At 44.6% G+C, this 21,922-nt stretch overlaps 1 protein-coding gene across 8 annotated transcripts in view; it reads left to right on the forward strand.

The window, feature by feature from the left end:
* The window catches only part of LOC110490127 (Krueppel-like factor 8), a 119,568-nt gene that overhangs the window by 46,552 nt on the left and 51,094 nt on the right, over positions 1–21,922 (forward strand). For 4 of the 8 annotated variants that reach the window (XM_036944427.2, XM_036944428.2, XM_036944430.2 and 1 more), the window contains exon 2: positions 21,145–21,378. In XM_036944427.2, the coding sequence (XP_036800322.1) occupies positions 21,145–21,378 (234 nt within the window). Of the gene's footprint in view, positions 1–20,564; positions 20,747–21,144; positions 21,379–21,922 lie in introns of those variants that run through there. The other 4 variants (XM_036944431.2, XM_090200198.1, XM_090200200.1 and 1 more) reach the window with 2 other exon arrangements.

Genomic DNA, 21,922 nt, shown 5'->3' on the forward strand with positions numbered 1-21,922 from the left:
GCAATTGAGTTCTCAAATGCATCAAAGCTTTTAGTCATTGTTAGCCACTGCTTGCGGCTTTTGCCTCTAGCTCAGACACCACTTTTACCCTGGACTTTTACCCTCAGACACCACTTTTACCCTGCACAATGGCAGTCTGCACAGCGCGATATCAACCCTGAGCATATCAGGACTGCTTTTCTCCATCATTACTCCAGATTACTCCATTACTGGACCATTACTCTAGATCCTCGCAGCTAGCTAGCTGCTACCGAGTGGCCCAGCCCCGACGCTAGCTAGCTGCTACCGAGTGGCCCAGCCCAGAAGCTAGCTAGCTGCTACCGAGTGGCCCAGCCCCGAAGCTAGCTAGCTGCTACCGAGTGGCCCAGCCCTGAAGCTAGCCTTTGAGCCAGGCCCATCTCCCGGCCTGCTCAGCGGACCCTATGATCACTCGGCTACATAGCTGATGCCTCCAGGACTCTAAACTAACACGACTAGAAGCCACTACATCGCCTGATTCCTGCCGTAAGCTCTGGACCTTTGCATCGCAACTAGCCAGCCGCTACCAAGTGGCTATCGTGGCTAACGCCCTTGTCCCGAAGCTACCACCAGTTAGGCTTGAGCCAGGCGCATCTCCCGGCTAGCAAACTAAATTACTCCAGCTACATTACCTCTTTTGCCAACTGGCCTGAAGCCTTTGTCAACACGGAGCCCCGCAGATCCATTCCGACTGGTCTGCCAACGTAATTCCATCCGTTGTGCCCTCAACCGGCCTTTGCCGGACGTCGATGAAGACGCTTCTGCTAGCCCCGGCCTGCTAACTTTATGAATGCCGTGTCCACCCTCATCCTACTCCTCCTCTGTTCCTCGGGTGATGTAGAGGTTAACCCAGGCCCTGTGTGTCCCCAGGCGCTCTCATTTGTTGATGTCTGTAACCGTAAAATCCTTGGTTTCATGCATGCATCAGAAGCATCCTCCTTAAGTTTGTTTTACTCACTGCTTTAGCACACTCCGCCAACCCTGATGTCCTTGCCGTGTCTGAATCCTGGCTTAGGAAGGCCACCCAAAATTCTGAGATTTCCATCCCCAAACTAAAACATTTTCCATCAAGATAGAACTGCCAAAGGGGGAGGAGTTGCAATCTACTGCAGAAATAGCCTGAAAAGTTCTGTCATACTTTCCATGTCTATGTCTATCCAAACAGTTCAAGTTTCTAATTTTAAAATGAATCTCTCCAGAAACAAGTCTCTCACCGTTGTCGCTCTCACCCCCCTAAGCCCCCAGCTGTGCCCTGGACACCATATGTGAATTGATTGCCCCCCATCTATCTTCAAAGTTCGTTCTGTTAGGTGACCTAAACTGGGACATGCTTAACACCCTGGCCATCCTACAATCTAATCTAGATGCCCTCAATCTCACACAAACCATCAAGGAACCCACCAGGTGCAACCCTAAATCTTTAAACATGGGCACCCTCATAGATATTATCCTGATCAACTTGCCCTCCAAATACACCTCTGCTGTTTTCAATCAGGATCTCAGCGTTCACTCATTGTCTGCATTCATTATGGGTCCGCGGTCAAACGACCACCCCTCATAACTTCAAACGCTCCCTAAAACACTTCTGCGAGCAGGCTTTTCTAATCAACCTGGCCCGGGTGTTCTGGAAGGATATTGACCTCATCCCATCAGTAGAGGATGCCTGGTTGTTCTTTAAAAGTAATTTCCTCACCATCTTAAATAAGCATTCCCCTTTCAAAAAATGAAGAACAGATATAGCCTTGGTTCACTCCAGACCCGACTGCCCTCGACCAGCACAAAAACATCCTGTGGCGTACTGCACTAGCATCGAATAGACCCCGGGATATGCAACTTTTCAGGGAAGTCAGGAACCAATACACACAGTCAGTCAGGAAAGCAAATGCTAGCTTTTTCAAACAGAAATGTGCATCCTGTAGCTCTAACTCCAAAAAGTTCTGGGACACTGTAAAGTCCATGGAGAATAAGAGCACCTCCTCCCAGCTGCCCACTGCACTGAGTTTAGGAAACACTGTCACCACTGATAATTCCACGATAATCGAGAATTTCAAGAAGCATTTCTCTACGGCTGGCCATGCTTTCCTCCTGGCTACCTCTACCCCGGCCAACAGCTCCGCACCCCCCGCAGCTACTTGCCTCCCCAGTTTCTCCTTCACCCAAATCCAGATAGTAGATGTTCTGAAAGAGCTGCAAAACCTGGGCCCGTACAAATCAGCTGGGCTAGACAATCTGGACCCTCTCTTTCTAAAATTATCAGCCACCATTGTTGCAACCCCTATTGTTAGTCTGTCAACCTCTTTCGTATCGTCCGAGATCCCCAAAGATTGGAAAGCTGCCGCGCTCATCCCCCTCTTCAAAGGGGGGGGGGGGGGACACTCTAGACCCAAACTGTTATAGACCTATATCCATCCTGCCCTGCCTTTCTAACAGGTAAGAAGTTTTAGGTTGTAGTTATTATAGGAATTATAGGACTATTTCTCTCTATACCATTCGTATTTAATTTCCCTTTGACTATTGGATGTTCTTATAGGCACTTTAGTATTGCCAGCCTAATCTCGGGAGTTGATAGGCTTGAAGTCATAAACAGCGCTGTGCTTCAAGCATTGGTAAGAGCTGCTGGCAAACGCAGGAAAGTGCTGTTTGAATGAATGCTTACGAGCCTGCTGCTGCCTACCAACGCTCAGTCAGACTGCTCTATCAAATCATAGACTTAATTATAATATAATAAACACACAAAACTATGAGCCTTTTGTCATTAATATGGTCAAATCCGGAAACTATCATTTCGAAAACAAAACGTTTATTCTTTCAGTGAAACATGGAACCGTTCCGTATTTTGTCGAACGAGTCGCATCCCTAAATCTAAATATTACTGTTATATTGCACAACCTTCAATGTTATGTCATAATTATGTAAGATTCTGGCAAATTAATTATGGTCTTTGTTAGGAAGAAATGGTTTTCACACAGTTCGCAACGAGCCAAGCGGCCCAAACTGTTGCATATACCCGGACTCTGCTTACACTGAACCCAAGAGAAGGGACATAATTTCCCTAGTTAATATTGCCTGCTAACATTAATTTATTTTAACTAAATATGCAGGTTTAAAAATATGTACTTGTGTATTGATTTTAAGAAAGGCATTTATGTGTATGGTTCGGTACATTGGTGCAAACGATTGTGCTTTTTTCACGAATGCTCTTTTGTTAAATCATCATCCTTTTGGCGAAATGAAGTAGGCTGTGATTCGATGACAAGCTAGTTAACCTAGTAATATCATCAACCATGTGTAGTTAACTAGTGATTATGTGAAGATTGATTGTTTTTTATGAGATAAGTTTAATGCTAGCTAGCAACTCACCTTGTCTCCTTGCTGCACTCGCGTAACAGGTAGTCAGCCTTCCACGCAGTCTTCTCGTGGAGTGCATTGTAATTGGCCATAATCGGCATCCAAAAATGCTGATTACCGATTGTAATGAAAACTTGAAATCGACCCTAATTTATCGGCCATGCTCATTAATCGGTCAACCTCTAATCACAAGGGTACTTGTGTCGCATGACACACTTTTATTCTGAGGTCTTGCCTGACAAGCTGTGAAAACAGCAAGTGAACAATGAATTAAATGATTTTTGGAGGTCCCTATACCATTGCAATCACGTTGCTGGAAAAGTTGTGATAGCCACCTTTGCTCCTTCTGGTAGGTCCCAGCATCCATTCATGACAAGGGAATCAGTCTGGCACCCAACTGTACACTTTGTCTAACAGAAAAACAAGGTCACCGATTGTCATCATCCCTCAATTATAAACATAGCTTGAGAAAATATCGTAATCTCGTTTGGAAGCTAATTCTATGCTTTACAGATGTAGACTGACTGGCTCCAGAATGGTTTAGATTCAGGTTGGTGAAGCCACTACACTACGCAACCAACTGTGACATGTTTTGCTATGGCCCTGGGTTGGTTTTGAGTCTGTTGTTGCTAGTTAGTCATGGTTGTAGTCAGACATGAGTTAGCTTGTACCACCATAGCTGCATCTAATATTTATTTGTGCCCTAGATATGGGTTGCACCTCAGACTAAATTACACCAATTTAGAGTGGCATGGAAATACGATGACATTGGTAAAGTAGGCAAATAATTTAGAAGGAAACAAATTTGCCATATTATGATGTTGTAAAATTACCTTAAGAGGGATGGCAATTACTGTTTCTTGCAAAGTTAGTCAAATAGCTAGCAATGCTAATGTTAGCAAGGTAAAATACAGTGGTCCCCTCAGTCTTAGTTACCTGGCTAAAGTTATACTGCATCTAACATCAGTCTGGCGACATCACAATCATGCCTAAAGGTTTTATTACTAATTATTTGCTTTCTTTTGAATTGTTATTGTGTTTCCAAGCCAAATCCGAGTTGTATTGTGGTAGGCTAACGTTAGCCAGCGAGCTAGTTAGGTAGCTAGCTAACGTAAACTTGTACATCGCCTTGGTCCGTACAATTGCCCTTATTTTAGCGCCCCAAAAACGTAATACTTCCAGATCAACTGTAATGTCAATACCATTGTAAAGCACAATTTCTCCCCTTTCCAACAGAATCAATTACATGACCTAAACGCTGCCCGTTTCTGCATGATTCAACAAGGCAATGAGCCCCGTTGCGTCTTTTTAAAAACGGTAGGTGGGGAAGCGAAACTAATGCATGATAGTGAGAAGGAGAGATGTCGTGTGGGAAAATTGCTTTTTTTCACTCGATCTGTCCAACTTATCACCTTATCATCTCTAAAATGTAAATAAAACACTATAAAGAATTTATATAATGTGTCATTACATACCTATTTGAAGGTTTGTGTCGAATTTGAATCAGGTTTTTATGGCGGTGCTAAAGTGATCTTAGAAGTAAACAGCAGCTTTGAGAATGATGATCGCATGCAATGATGACGCAAAAAATGTCTAGGTATCCCCCCCTTACCCCCGTCACTGTCCATTTCTTGTTTTTAAAGGATGATAGAAGTGCTACACCTGGTGGAGAGAGATTGTAAGACAGAAATAGTTGCTTTGTGCGTGCTGTACGTTACGACATGACACGTCTAGATGTAACGGAGGGTCAGTTTTTTTCAACTTTTCTCCAATACTATAGAGCCATTACCATGTAGATCAACGCTTGAATAGAAACCTAGTTCACACCCCTGATTTTGAAGTCAACACAGTCGCTACAGTCCCATTAGTTTTCTTTGTAGCCTTGTTTGAATGTTGCGGTTGCGCACATTTGTACAGAATGGGGTGGGTGAGTTTACGTTAGTTAGGTAGCTAGCTAGCTAACGGCAGTTATGCTTGGAATGATAATGATTATCAAAATATATATAACCAGCCGTCTATGGTTTAGCTACTGGTATACTCACCACCACTGGGGACCAACAAAATCCAACCACCGATTCCACAAGATAGGGACCTTCGGTAGGGCATGGAAACCATAGTTGGTCAATCCGTATAGCTAGGACTTTTCAGTCTCAAACGACCGTGACCTTTGAGGTCGCTGGGGGCAATGAAACAACGGAACCCCGTTCAATGAAGGGAAGTGGAGTGTGTGGAGGGGCGATTTGCACGTGGAGCTTGGCAAAAGGGGGCATGATTTGTTGACATAATTGTATAATCTAAACCCAACCTTAATTTACTCATTGTGACGCACTGAGGTTCCAAACTCAGTTTTGGACGAGACTGACTTTATGACCAAAATTATCCAATTCACACTTTGTAGGCAATGTTTACACCAAAATAAATGTTTCTGTATCATATCGATGCCACATAGGCTGTTTTTAAAAAGGATTAGTTGGTTTTAGTGGCAGTCGCTCTTTAAGAACCACTGCCAAAGCCAGACAGAGAGGAATAAACGGGGAAAGAGTGAGAGAGAGGGGGACAGAGAGGGAGCGACAGGGTGGGACCGGGAGAGGGAAGGACAGGGTGGGACTGGGAGAGGGAAGGACAGGGTGGGACCGGGAGAGGGAAGGACTGAGGGAGGCAGAGAGGAGGATACACATGTAAGGTCACATCTGTGTGGGGTTGGCTTGGGGGATGGGGGAGCAGAGAAGGAAAAAAGAGAGAGAGAGAGAGAGAGAGCCAAATGTATGACCATATTAGAGAGAGAGCGAGGTTAGTGACACACAGTGGAGGAGGCAGTCAGTGACGCAGTGGTGCTCTCTTTCTATCCGGTCCCATTGCTCTCTCCCTCTCTCTCTCTCTCCCTTCTGTCGCTCTGTGTGTTAGTGCAGTTGGCCATATGCAGGACAGAGGGGCAGGGAGGGAACAAGGGAGGGATGGCGTTGGCTGGTACAGAACACTGTGTGCCCCAGGGCTGCCCTTACAACACACACACTGCCCTGACATACAAAATTAAAATGTAGATAGTGCCTTCAAAGTATTCATACCCTTTGACTTAATTCCACATTTTTGGTGTTTTTTATTTATTCATTTAACTTTTATTTAACTAGGCAAGTCAGTTAAGAACAAATTCTTATTTATAATGACGGCCTAGGAACAGTGGGTTAACTACCTTGTTCAGGGGCAGAAGAACAGCTTGGGGATTCGATATAGCAACCTTTCGGTTACTCGTCCAACGCTCTAACCACTAGGCCACCTGCCGTTGTCAAAGCTTGAATTCAAAATGAATTACATAATTTGTCTCTCTCACCCATCTACACTCAATAACAAAGAAAAAACATGTTTTTAGAAATTCTCTGCAAATTGAAATGCAGAAATATCTCATTTGCATAATATTCACACCTCTGAATCAATACATGTTAGAATCAACTTTGGCACCGATTTACAGTTGAGTCCTTCTGGGTAAGTCTCTAAGAGCTTTACACACCTGGATTGTACAATAGTTGCACATTATTTTAAAACATTTTCAAGCTCTGTCAACTTGGTCATTGCTGGAAAACCATTCTTGCAAGTCTTGCCATAGATTTTTGAGACAATTTAAGTCAAAACTCTAGCTAGGCCACTCAGGAACATTCAGTGCTGTCTTTGTAAGCAACTCCAGCGTATATTTGGCCTTGTGTTTTAGGTGAAAGGTGAATTTGTCTCCCAGTGTCTGGATTTTTCCTGTGCTTAGCTCCATTCGTTTTCTTTTTTATCAACATGAAAACCCTAGTCCTTGCCATTGACAAGCACACCCATAACATGATGCAGACACCACCATGCTTGAAGAGTGGTACTCGGTGGTGTGTTGAATTTGCCCCGAACATAACACTTTGTATTCAGGACATAAATGTAATTTCTTTGCCACATTTTTGGCAGTTTTACATTAGTGCCTTGTTGCAAACATGATGCATGTTTTGGAATATTTTATTCTGTACATGCTTCCTTCTTTTCACTCTGTCATTTAGGTTAGTGTTGTGGAGTAACTACAATGTTGTTGATCCATCCTCGGTTTTCTCCTATCACAGCCATTAAACTCTATAACTGTTTTAAAGTCACCATTGGCCTCATGTTGAAATCCCTTAGCAGTTTCCTTCTTCTCTGGCAACTGGGTTAGGAAGGATGCCTGTATCTTTATAGTGACTGGGTGTCTTGATACACCTTCCAACGTGTAATTAATAACTTCACCATGCTCAAAGGGATATTCAATGTCTGTTTTTTTATTTTTTATCTACCAATAGGTTCCTTGCTTTGCGAGGCATTAGAAAACTTAATAGCATGTTAAATGCTATTATTGCACACAGAATGAGTCCATGCAACATATTATCTGACTTGTTAAGCACATTTGTACTCTTTAACTTATTTAGGCTTGTCATCACAAAGGGGTTGAATTAAAAACAAAATTCCACTTTGATATTATGGGGTGTGGTGTGTGTGGTCCAGTCACTTTGATATTATGGGGTGTTGTGTAGAGGTCGACCAGTTTATGATTTTTCAACGCCAATACCGATTATTGGAGGACCAAAAAAAAGCCAACCATGTGTAGTTAACTAGTGATTTATGATTGATTGTTTTTTATAAGATAAGTTTAATGCTAGCTAGCAACTTACCTTGGCTTACTGCATTTGCGTAACAGGCAGTCTCCTTGTGGAGTGCAACGAGAGAGAGGCAGGTCGTTATTGCGTTGGACTAGTTAACTGTAAAGTTGCAAGATTGGATCCCCCGAGCTGACAAGGTGAAAATCTGTCGTTCTGCCCCTGAACGAGGCAGTTAACCCACCGTTCCTAGGCCGTCATTGAAAATAAGAATATGTTATTCACTGACTTGCCTAGTTAAATAAAAGTTTTTAATTTTTTTTATTAAAAAACATAATTTTTTTGAATCGGCGCCCAAAAATACAGATTTCCGATTGTTATGAAAACTTGATATCGGCCATTCCGATTAATCGGTCGACCTATATTTTGAACGTACTTACACATTTTTTAAAGCGACTATGCGTATGATAGAGAAATGAACATTAAATTCTCTGGCAACAGCTCTGGTGGATATTCCTGCACTCTGCATGCCAATTGTACGCTCCCTCAAGCGAGTTATCTGTGGCATTGTGTTGTGTGACAAAACTGCATATTTTAAAGTGGCTTTTTCTTGTCCCCAGCACAAGGTGCACCTGTGTAATGATCATGCTGTTCACTGACACACACTGATCAATGCTCACTAACAGGGATGTAAACAAATGTGTGCGTATGGTAAATATCTGGGCTCTTTCTATTTCAGCTTCAACTTGATATGTTGCGTTTCTATTTGTGTTTAGTGTCTATGTTGAGGGACTGTATGTAGTGAGAAGTAGCCACCTGGTACTGCTGGGTCTCAGCTAGTTTTCCTGGATATAATGTGTAACATTTTCTGTATGTCCCACTCCTATGCCAAACTGAGCCATGGCTGGGACATGGACATGGCTTGGGGCTAGGGAAGGGGCTGATTGGAGCAATAGATAGGAGGCTAGTGAAATTGGTAGGGGCTGGCAGGGTTGGGGCTGGTGGAGTTGACACATATATTGTACAGACTGGTGGATAGAGTGTGATCTGAGGAGGTTGGAGGTCCATAATATCCATAGGAAGAGAGGGAGGGCTCAGTCATGTCGAATGGTCTGAAAACTATCAGCAGTCAGACGTTACAGCGTGTGGTCTGAAGTGGTCACGCCTGCGTGCTTTCGTGTGTACTGTCCTCTCTCCAGTCACACCCCCCCCCCCCCCTTGACACAGTTCTAGAGAGAGAGCTTTATTGCCCCACCCCTTCTCTGTTTCCCTCCCCCCATGTCAAGCCTCCTGTTACTGAGGCTGCACACCTCGCCCCCCTTTCTTCTGACCCCGCCCCTACTCCACCTTGAGAGAGAGCCTGACTTTTTCCTGCAAGAAAAATGTAATGCAATTGATTTTGCAAAGACTTAGAGGATACTACCCTCTACAACAACCTTGACTCCAAATCAAAATTCCATACCTAAAAACCTTGATTTTTGACAGAATTACCTGGAAGGATTCTTACTACCAAGGACTATCCTGAAAAAATGTATAGCAAACCAAAAGGTATTATTTATTTCATTTTATTTGTTTACCTTTTATTTAACTAGGCAAGTCAGTTAAGAACAAATTCTTATGTTCCCTCTCCTCTCTCTACTACTACCCCTCTAGCTCTCTGTTCCCTCTCCTCTCTCTCCTACTACCCCTCTAGCTCTCTGTTCCCTCTACTCTCTCTCCTACTACCCCTCTAGCTCTCTGTTCCCTCTCCTCTCTCTCCTACTACCCCTCTAGCTCTCTGTTCCCTCTCCTCTCTCTCCTACTACCCCTCTAGCTCTCTGTTCCCTCTCCTCTCTCTCCTACTACCACTCTAGCTCTCTGTTCCCTCTCCTCTCTCTCCTACTACCCCTCTAGCTCTCTGGTCCCTCTCCTCTCTCTCCTACTACCCCTCTAGCTCTCTGGTCCCTCTCCTCTCTCTCCTACTACCCCTCTAGCTCTCTGTTCCCTCTCCTCTCTCTCCTACTACCCCTCTAGCTCTCTGGTCCCTCTCCTCTCTCTCCTACTACCCCTCTAGCTCTCTGTTCCCTCTCCTCTCTCTCCTACTACCCCTCTAGCTCTCTGTTCCCTCTCCTCTCTCTCCTACTATCCCTCTAGCTCTCTGTTCCCGCTCCTCTCTCTCCTACTACCCCTCCAGCTCTCTGTTCCCTCTCATACCTGTACAGTGTCTTATTTTTCTCATCATCTCATGTGGCCACTCCTCTCCTCTTTCCTCGCCCTCTTCTCCTCTCATCCGGTGCTCTAGGAGGAAAAGCAAACAGTGGTAGAGCTTATGAGCCTAGTAGAACCTAAGACTAGAGCCTAGAAACCTCCCTCCCTCATCCGCCTGCAGAACACAAGACTAGAGCCTAGAGACCTCCCTCCCTCATCTGCCTGCAGAACCTAAGACTAGAGCCTAGAAACCTCCCTCCCTCATCTGCCTGCAGAACATAAGACTAGAGCCTAGAAACCTCCCTCCCTCATCCGCCTGCAGAACCTAAGACTAGAGCCTAGAAACCTCCCTCCCTCATCTGTCTGCATCGTAAACAGGACGTTTTCTCTCTTACATGGACGTTTCTTGATCAGCTACTCTCCACCAGAGGAAGACTGTGTGTGTCCAGAGTGCCCACTACACTTATGCTCCTTTTTCATTATGACTGTTAAGCAGAACACACAGAGGTCAGAGTGGCAGACTTCATAGCAGCCACTGAGAGGCAGGACTGAAACTGGAGGAGAGGGGGCAAGGCCAGGTCACTGTGTGTGTGTGTGTGTGTGTGTGTGTGTGTGTGTGTGTGTGTGTGTGTGTGTGTGTGTGTGTGTGTGTGTGTGTGTGTGTGTGTGTGTGTGTGTGTGTGTGTGTGTTTGTTGTATATGCGGTGTAATTTATGTGTGTGTGTGTGTGTGTGTGTTTGCTGTATATGTGGTGTAATTTATGTGTGTGTGCGCGCGCGTGCGTGTGTGTGTGTGTTTTTTTTTATTATGTGTCTGTCTGTGTTCTCTTGGCTGTGGTCTTCTATTTGTGTCAGCCGTGTCATCTGTGAGTCGCGATGGTAAACCATATACTGTCTTACCTCATACTGAACAAACATGAAGTCGCGTTAAAGTAGACAGAACATACTGTCATTTCCTTCATTCTGGATCTGTCCCATTTTCCTTACCTCATAGTCAATGGCCATTTTTTTAATTTATTTTTTATTCCACCTTTATTTACCCAGGTCGGCCAGTTCAGAACAAGTTCTCATTTACAACTGCGACCAGGCCAAGATAAAGCATAGCAGTTCAACACATACTACAACACAGAGTTACACATAAACAAACGTACAGTCAATAATACAGTAGAAACAAATCTTTATACAGTGTGTGCAAATGTAGTAAGATTAGGGATGTAAGGCAACAAATAGGCCATAGAGGTGAAATAATTACAATTTATCATTAACACTGTAGTGATAGATGTGCAGATGATGATATGAAGTAGAGATACTGGGGTGCAAAAGAGCAAGAGGGTAAATAACTATATGGGGATGAGGTAGTTGGTTGTGCTATTTACAGATGGGCTGTGTATAGGTGCAGCGATCGGTAAGATATATAAGTCTCCAGCTTCAGTGATTTTTTGCAGTTTGTTCCTGTCATTGGCAGCAGAGAACTGGAAGGGAAGGCGGCCTAATGAGTTGGCTTTGGGGGTGAACAGTGAAATATACCTGGTGGAGCACGTGCTACGGGTGGGTGTTGCCATGGTGACCAGCGAGCTAAGATAAGGGGGCTTTACCTAGCAAAGACTTATAGATCATTTGGAGCCAGTGGGTTTGGTGACCAATATGTAGCAAGGGCCAGCGAACGAGAGCATACAGGTCGCAGTGGTGGGTAGTATATGGGGATTTGGTGACAAAACGGATGGCACTGTGATGGGCCTTGTGTCACTGTGTGCTGTTAACTTGTTGACGCTATCCATCCCGGTAGCGGGATAATTGTCATCAGCAACCGCTGAATAGCATAGCGCCACAGTCAAATAATATTCCTATTTATGAAATTACAAGGGCAGTATAGGAAAACACAGTTTAGCCATTTGTTAATCCACCTGTCGTCTCAGATTTTGAAATTATGCTTTACAGCGAAAGCAATCCAAGCGTTTGTGTAAGTTTATAGATAGCATCGCATAACATTATGTACACTAAGCATTAAGTAGCTAGGTCACGAAAATCAGAAAAGCAATCAAAAAAATCTTTACCTTTGATCTTTGGATTTTTTCACTCATGAGACTCCCAGTTACACAACAAATGTTCTTTTTGTTCCATAAAGATTATTTCTATACCCAAAATACCGACGTACGTTTGTCACGTTATGTTCAGAAATCCACAGGAAAGAGCGGTCACGACAATGCAGACATATATTCCAAATAATATCCATAATGTCCACAGAAACATGTCAAACGTTTTTTATAATCAACCCTCAGTCTGTTTTTAAAATAAGTATTCGATAATATATCAACCGAGTGTGTAGGTTTTTCAATAACAGCCAATAGCGGCTTTACTCAAGTTGCGCAAAATTCACTCTGAGAGCCCCCCCTCTCCACTTACGCAATGTGATCCTTCACGCTCATTTTTCAAAATAAAAGCATGAAACTATGTCTAAAGACTGTTGACACCTTAGGGAAGCCATAGCAAAATGAATCTGGTTGATATCCCTTTAAATGGAGGATAGGCATGCATAGGAACAGAGGTTTCAAAATAAGAGGCACTTCCTGATTGGATTTTCCTCAGGCTTTCACCTGCAATATCAGTTCTGTTATACTCACAGACAATATTATTACAGTTTTGGAAACTTTAGAGTGTTTTCTATCCAAATCTGACTAATCTGACTAATTATATGAATATTCTAGTTTCTGGGGCTGAGAAATAGGCAGTTTCAAATGGATATGTTTTTTTTTAGCTAAAAACGAAAATACTGCCCCCTACACGCAAAAGGTTAAAGCCACAATGGTCCCAGAGACTCCTGTGTCCAATTTTGTGTCTGTGGGATATAGGCGTGTGTGTTCTAGACGACAGGCCACACTGTGCCCACGTGCGGGACCCACAGGGAGGGACACAGCCAGGCAGCCACGAGGTGTGGAGACAGGGGAGGAGAGGAGGGAAGAGCACTGACCCAAATAGTCACTCTGTTCCCCCCTCTCCCGCTCTGTCACACACGGTCTTCCCCTCTCTCACACTCATCATGCTCTCTCTTTTTCTTTATCTTTTTTTCTGCCCCTCATTCCCTCCCTCTATCCCACCCTTGCTGTCCCTTTCACTCCCTGTCCGGTTTCTGTTCCCCTTCCCTCTATCCCGCCCTCTTTCTCTCCCCATGCTCTCTTCCCCCTTCTGCCTTCTACTTTCTCTTCCCCCTCTCTCTGTAACTTCCTGTAGTGGGACAAACAGGGCTGGGGTCCCACCCCACCCTCTCCTCCCTCCCTCCCTCCCTCTCTCTCTGTAACTTCCTGTAGTGGGACAAACAGGGCTGGGGTCCCACCCCACCCTCCACCCCACCCTCTACTCCCTCCCTCTCTCTCTCTCTGTAACTCCCTGTAGTGGGACAAACAGGGGTGGGTGGGGGTCTGGGTGGGGGTCCCACCCACCCGGTCCCACCCACCCCTCCCTCTCTCTCTCTCTCTGTAACTTCCTGTAGTGGGACAAACAGGGCTGAGGTCCCACCCTCTCCTCCCTCTCTCTCTCTGTAACTTCCTGTAGTGGGACAAACAGGGCTGGGGTCCCCCTCTCTCTCTGTAACTTCCTGTAGTGGGACAAACAGGGCTGGGGTCCCACCCCACCCTCTCCTCCCTCCCTCCCTCTCTCTCTGTAACTTCCTGTAGTGGGACAAACAGGGCTGGGGTCCCACCCCACTCTCTCCTCCCTCCCTCCCTCTCTCTCTCTCTGTAACTTCCTGTAATGGGACAAACAGGGCTGGGGTCCCACCCCACCCTCTCCTCCCTCCCTCCCTCCCTCTCTTCCTGTAGTGAGACAAACAGGGCTGGGGTCCCACCCCACCCTCTCCTCCCTCCCTCTCTTCCTGTAGTGGGACAAACAGGGCTGGGGTCCCACCCCACCCTCTCCTCTCTCCCTCTCTTCTTGTAGTGGGACAAACAGGGCTGACTCTGTGGATCTACTGCTCTCTGTCTGTTGTGGTTAGCTAGCTAGTCAGAGGTGTCACATCACATTGAGCTCACTGCTTACTTTTGTGACTATAGAGGGGTCTCTGTTCCTCTACAATGGTCATTGGGAGAGGACAGCATGTGTGAAGGGGAAGTGGTGTGTGTGTGGTGGGGGGAGGCGTGTCTGTGTAGTGGGGGGATGGTGTGTGTGTGTGTGTGTGTGTGTGTGTGTGTGTGTGTGTGTGTGTGTGTGAGTGGAGCCACACCTAGGCTGATTGGGGGACCACACCTCTGTGAGGAATCTGCTGCAGCTGGGTCACATGTCTGCTCCTCCTCCCTCCCTCCCTCCTTCCCCACCCCCACACCTAAACATTTCCATATTGCAGCCAACTCATTCTCTCTCAATTCAATTCAATGGGCTTTATTGGCATGGGACACATGTTTACCTTCGGTTGTATTTACAATGGTGTTTGTTCTTCACTGGTTGTCCTTTTCTTGTGGCAACAGGTCACACATCTTGCTGCTGTGATGGAACACTGTGGTATTTCATCTAATAGATATGGGAGTTTATCAAGATTGGATTTGTTTTCAAATTCAAGTCTGTGTAATACAGACCTATATCTATCCTACCATGCCTTTCTAAGGTCTTCGAAAGCCAAGTCAACAGACAGATTACCGACCATTTCGAATCTCACCATACCTTCTCTGCTATGCAATCTGGTTTCAGAGCTGGTCATGGGTGCACCTCAGCCACGCTCAAGGTCCTAAATGATATCTTAACCGCCATCGATAAGAAACATTACTGTGCAGCCGTATTCATTGATCTGGCCAAGGCTTTCGACTCTGTCAATCACCACATCCTCATCGGCAGACTCGACAGCCTTGGTTTCTCAAATGATTGCCTTGCCTGGTTCACCAACTACTTCTCTGATAGAGTTCAGTGTGTCAAATCGGAGGGTCTGCTGTCCGGACCTCTGGCAGTCTCTATGGGGGTGCCACAGGGTTCAATTCTTGGACCGACTCTCTTCTCTGTATACATCAATGAGGTCGCTCTTGCTGCTGGTGAGTCTCTGATCCACCTCTACGCAGACGACACCATTCTGTATACTTCTGGCCCTTCTTTGGACACTGTGTTAACAACCCTCCAGGCAAGCTTCAGTGCCATACAACTCTCCTTCCGTGGCCTCCAATTGCTCTTAAATACAAGTAAAACTAAATGCATGCTCTTCAACCGATCGCTACCTGTACCTACCCGCCTGTCCAACATTACTACTCTGGACGGCTCTGACTTAGAATACGTGGACAACTACAAATACTTAGGTGTCTGGTTAGACTGTAAACTCTCCTTCCAGACCCATATCAAACATCTCCAATCCAAAGTTAAATCTAGAATTGGCTTCCTATTTCGCAACAAAGCATCCTTCACTCATGCTGCCAAACATACCCTTGTAAAACTGACCATCCTACCAATCCTCGATTGGTATAGCATCTCCCACCTGTAGCACACGCTCCAGCAGGTATATCTCTCTAGTCACCCCCAAAACCAATTCTTTCTTTGGCCGCCTCTCCTTCCAGTTCTCTGCTGCCAATGACTGGAACGAACTACAAAAATCTCTGAAACTTGAAACACTTATCTCCCTCACTAGCTTTAAGCACCAACTGTCAGAGCAGCTCACAGATTACTGCACCTGTACATAGCCCACCTATAATTTAGCCCAAATAACTACCTCTTTCCCTACTGTATTTAATTTGCTCCTTTGCACCCCCATTATTTTTATTTCTACTTTGCACATTCTCCCATTGCAAATCTACCATTCCAGTGTTTTACTTGCTATATTGTATTTACTTTGCCACCATGGCCTTTTTGCCTTTACCTCCCTTATCTCACCTCATTTGCTCACATCGTATATAGACTTGTTTATACTGTATTATTGACTGTATGTTTGTTTTACTCCATGTGTAACTCTGTGTCGTTGTATGTGTCGAACTGCTTTGCTTTATCTTGGCCAGGTCGCAATTGTAAATGAGAACTTGTTCTCAACTTGCCTACCTGGTTAAATAAAGGTGAAATAAAAAATGTTTAAAAAAATAATCGGAGGGAAATGTGCTACAGAGCCTTCAGAAAGTATTCACACCCCTGGACTTTATTCCCATTTGTTGTGTTATTAAATGCGATTAAACTGTGTCATTTCTTGCTAGTGATCTGCCCAAAATACTCTTGATGTCAAAAGTGGGAAAAAACCACTCATATTCACATCATTATTAGATAAGTATTCAACCCCCTGAGTCACTACATGCTAGAAACACATTTGGCAGAGATGACAGCTGTGAGGGTTTCTGGGTAAGTCTCTAAGAGTGTTCCACATCTGGATTGGGCAACATTTTATTATTTTCAAAGTTCTTCTTCAAGCTCTGTCAAATTGGTGTTTGATCATTGCTAGCTTCCACTAAGCTAACATATGGGATTGTATCGAGATGGTCACAAATTGAAGCCCTTATTTTTGTTCGAATCATCTACCTCCATACTTCCATTCATTTGTATGGGTTAGCTTCAGATGAGTCCCGTGACACTTGTGTTGGTCGTAGAGCGAAACGGAGAACACCGCCTGTTTGTGAGAGTCTCCCCTTTACACAGTGGGGTCATGTTTTCTGGATGTCTCAAGGTCCGACAAAACACCGCTGTAGCTTGGCCACCTTCCCCCGCAGATGCGGAAGGCCGACATAGGCGGATGCAGCCAATACAAAAAAAAAAAGGTATCTCTAGTTTCAACTGACATTTTGATGGGGATTGTTTTATTATGTTACTCAGATAAACACACGGGTGTATCAATAGACTCTTAAGGATTTTTATGTTTTATTTCTATATATTTTTGGGCACTTTTACCCCTTTTTCTCCCCAATTCTTGTTATCCAATTGGTAATTAACGTGTTGCCCTATCAGCCGCAGCCCTACAGACTAGGGAGAGGTCAAAGGTCAAGAGCCTTGCATCCTCTGAAACACGACCCCGCCAAGCCGCACCAACGTGTCAGAGGAAACACTACCCAGCTGGACATTTCACTACATACTTTGAAGCACGTCTTACCTGGCTTTAAAGTAGCCTCGACAAAATCGATCCCAAAAAATGCCGGCCGTTATTGGGAGAGACAAATACAATATGGCGTTCATCTAACCTGGAAGAAAAAAATGATTGTCCTAAAACAAGCAAACGTAGCACTGACCCAATGACAGACCGTGAATATGCACATTTACCGGGGAGATGGCTGATAACTTTAGGTTGCGAATTTTCATAATTAAAAGACAGATTGGAGTCTTTTCGTTGTCTTCTATTTACAGCAATAGCCATTTCATTATCCAAACTGTTTTTCTGAGATTGTATTTTTTTTGTTGCTCTGCCCAAATTGCGGGCCCTTCCAACTGTAGGCTATGTGATTTAAATCCACAGCCTTTTTTTGTTTAAGAAGTGTAGCCTGTGTGGCCAAATCATGCTTTATGATGTGGTACCCTATTTTTAATAATTGTATTTACTTATGTATATAAGCTATTTAGGCTAATTCAGTGTACTTTAGGGAAAGCTTCCCCTAGCCATACGGATGTGCCACCTATGTGTTGTAACATCTCATGGGTATTCGGTAAGAAGGATGCACGCCGTTGCATTGCAGTTGCATGTTCTGTTAAGATGAATTAACATAAAGTAAAAGGGATGTCTGGCATTCTGAGCAGGGGGGGTGGACGCTCTAATCAGGTTGTGCAACCGATGCATATGAATCCAGTCCTTTTCTTAAATGTCCGGTAAATGAAAATGGTGCCATAATTCCACTTTGACATGATGGGGTATTGTGTGTAGGCCAGTGACAAATTTAGGTTGTAACTCAACCAAATGTGGAAAATGTGAAGGGGTGTGAATACTTTCTGAAGGCACTGCATGTGTCTCTAATATGGTCATACGTTTGGCAGGAGGTTAGGAAGTGCACCTCAGTTTTCTCTCGAGAACCAGGTCTGCCTACGGCAGCCTCTCTCAATAGCAAGGCTATGCTCACCGAGTGTGTATATAGTCAAAGCTTTCCTTCATTTTGGTGAAGGACAGAGGGGGGGGCGTGACTTTAAAAAAATGGCAGAGTAATAACAAAAATAGAAAATCATGAGCAAGTCAAATGAATGCTTTAGTGAATCTAGGGTTAACAGAGAGTACACAGTGGCAGAATACCACTGTGACTGACCATTTCCTAAATAAGTCTATATAACTTACTGCTGTTAGAATTGTAATGTCATAAACAGAACCGGAGTTATAACCAGTTTTAAGAGGGCATGTCATTTATTTTTAAAAGGTTGTCCCTCATTGCCCCTCCTCCTCCCGACAGTGGAAGTGGAAGGTGCCATGCCCAGTTGATAATCACCCTGATCATTTCCTCAACTGAACATAAACTCATTTCACACATATAACAGATGAAATCAATGGAGTCGAGTATGATTGGGGAGAATGGGTGAGTTGATGAGCGAGGGGAAGCGAACGATGCATAATTATGTAATCGCCAGTTGTGAATGAAGAGCAGGGCTGGCCATTCCATTGTATTGATACGACATATTCTAATTCTAATCTCAAAATGGTATGTACCCTATATCAATCCACGCGCCACCGTAGCAGTCTTATCAGTCGACTCCTACGCAGTGAGAGTGTCTGGAATTCACAATGGCAAAAAGACCAAGAGGAATGGATACGCGTGGAATCCGACGTTTGGAACAAGTGCAGACAATACTTGACTATTTGACTGCTGTCATATCGATTACTTTTAAATTCATTACAATGCCATTGTTGGTTTTGTGCAGACTTTCCCTACTGACGTTTTCTAATTGCTCACCGTGCATCTGGGGTTGGGTTATGTTATTTAGTTGTTATAAAAATAACATTTTCCTGTGTTTTAACACATATGCTTTCTGTTTCATGACAAAGGCATCCCACAAGAATAATGCATTGAACACTTCAATGTTGGTGTTTTTTGTTTTTGACATGTATCCTACAGTAACATAAACTAATGAACATGCTATTGTGATTTTTGCAATTCATTCCAGTCATTCGCAGCAGAGAACTGGAAGGAAAGGCGGCCTAAGGGGGTGTTAGCTTTGGGGATGACCAGTGAAATATATCGTCTGGAGCGCTTGCTACGGGTTGGTGTTGCCATGGTGACCAGTGAGCTGAGATAAGGCGGGGCTTTACCTAGCAAAGACTTACAGATGACCTGGAGCCAGTGGGTTTGGCGACAAATATGTAGCGAGGGCCAGCCAACGAGAGCGTACAGGTCGCAGTGGTGGGTAGTATATGGGGCTTTGATGACAAAACGGATGGCACTGTGATAGACTGCATCCAATTTGCTGAGTAGAGTGTTGGAGGCTATTTTGTAAATGACATTGCATGCAGAATTCTTTAAAAAATAACCTTCATGTACAAAGCAAAACCCCAAGCAGTACATGCAGAATTAGGACTATGCCCGCTAATGTTCAAATCCAGAAAAGAGCTGTTTTTAAGTGCTACAACCACCTGAAAGGAAGTGATGCCCACACATTTCACCACAAAACCCTCACCTACAGAGAGATGAACCTAGAGAAGAGCCCCCTCAGCAAGCTGTTTCTGGTGCTGTTCACAAACAGACCCCACAGAGTCCCAGGACAGCAACACAACCAAATTATGAGAAAACAAAAAGGTAGCTATTTGACACACTGGAAAGAATCAACCAAAAAACAGAGCAAATTGGAATGATATCTGGCCCTAAACAGAGAATCCACAGGGTCAGAATACTTGACCACTGTGACGGACCCAAAATTAAGGAAATCCTTGACTATGTACAGATTCCGTGACCATGGTCTTGCTGTTGAGAGAGATCGCCATAGAGAGAAGACAGGCTATGTGCCCACTGCCCGCAAAATGAGGTGGAATCTGAGCTGCAATTCCTAACCTCGTGCCAAATGTCTGACCATATTAGAGATACATATTTCCCTCAGATCATACCCACAAAGAATTAGAAAACAAATCAAACATTGATAAACTCCCATGTCTGTTAGGCGAAATACAGCAATGTGCCGTCACAGCAGCAAGATTTGTGACCCGTTGCTATGGAAACAGGGCAACCAGTAGAGCACAAACATTGTAAATACAACCCATATTGATCTTCCTCTACTATTCCTATTACAACTATTTGCACATTGTTAAAAACGCTACACAGTTGATAATAGTTTTTGGTTTCTCCTCACTTTTCTGCATGGTTTATTTCACTTGCTTTGGTCGTGTAATCCAATGTTTCCCATGCCAGTAAAGCCCCCTTGAATTGAATTGAACGAGTGTGTGCGTCGAGATTGTGTGTGTCTTTCTCTCTCTCTCCACTCCCCTCTGCTTCTAGAGAAGGGTGTGACTGCCTACCAGTGAGAGAGAGGGAGGGGACACAATACTTCTGTTGAGCTGCTTCTCTGTTTCTCTTTCGCTCTCATTCCCTCACTGGCAGGGCTAGGATCAGGCTCTCTCTCCCTCTCTCTCTCTCTCTCTCTCTCTCTACTTCTATGTCTCTTTCTCTTTTCCTCTCGCATAGGCCTAACCCTTTATATATTATTTGTCTTTCTGCATAGCACAGTTTCAGAGTAATAGGCCTACCGTTTGAGAAGAGGGTAATGCTGGTTTTATTTGTGTGTCATTTCCTTACCTGTCTCTTCTACCCCTCCCCCTGTTCTCACCTCTCCTCTCTTATGGCTCTGTTATCTTTCTCTTTGCCTCTCTCGACCTCTATCTCACCTCTCTACTGCTTTCACCCAACTCCTCCTCCTCTCATCTCTCTGTGTTTGTATGTCAGGGTATGTAACAGTTGGCTAGCATGTCCTTTCTCCCTGTGTAGCGGTAGTCTGACTGTTCCCCTGATTACTGTGCCTCTCTCTCTCTCTCTCTCTCTCTCTCTCTCTCTCTATCGCCGTTCTCTAGATGTGTCTAACATGTCATCTCTTCCAGTGTAACTCTTTCTCTTCTCCGTATGTGCTACTACTGGCTAACAGTCCTCTCTCTCCCTCTGCAGTGCCAGTCGAGTCCTAAGAAGGCCAGCAGTGGTGCCACCTCCCAGTCCCAACCACATCCAAAGGTGCCCCAACCCAAGAAGGAGCCCCAACCCAAGAAGGAGCCCCAACCCAAGAAGGAGCCCCAACCCAAGGTTCCCAAGAAGGAACCCAAGACCGAGCCCCAGACCCAGGTGGAAGAAGAAGACATGCCCTCAGTACACATCAAACCAGAACCAGAAGAGGTGGAGTGCACGGTGAGAGGAGGATAGGAATGGGTGAATGAGGTGGGGTAGAGGGACAGTTAGAGGGGTGGGGAAGACTAGAGAGACACAGGGACAAATGGTTGTAGGTGGGTAGGTGTAGAGAGAGGCTGAAAGAAAATGGAGACCGGCTCTGTCTCTGGACTGTTAGAGAGGGTGGAGGAAAAGGTGGGGTGGTGATGACTGGCTGGAGAGGAAAGAGTGAGAGAGAGAAGGGTGGAGAGGGTGTGGATGGTTAGATAAGAAGAGTAAGGGCGGGGGAGGTTGGTGGAGAGAGATGGAGGAGGGGACCTGCAGAGTGGGTGGGGTTCATTGGGTTAGGACTGTGCAAACTAAGAACAGAAAATTCAGAATAAAATGTTTGGTGTTGGACAGATGATTTGGAATAGGGAATCGTGGCAACTTTAAATCAAATCAGAGTTTATTTGTTGTGTACGCCGAATACTTGAAATGGTTACTTACAGGCCCTAACCAACAGTGCAATTTTTCAGTAAAAAATAGGTATTAGGTGAACAATAGATAAGTAAAGAAATAAAAA

This window comes from Oncorhynchus mykiss, chromosome 15 (assembly GCF_057628025.1).
Source record: "Oncorhynchus mykiss isolate SJ-2025 chromosome 15, ASM5762802v1, whole genome shotgun sequence".
In the NCBI taxonomy this organism is placed as follows: domain Eukaryota; kingdom Metazoa; phylum Chordata; class Actinopteri; order Salmoniformes; family Salmonidae; genus Oncorhynchus; species Oncorhynchus mykiss.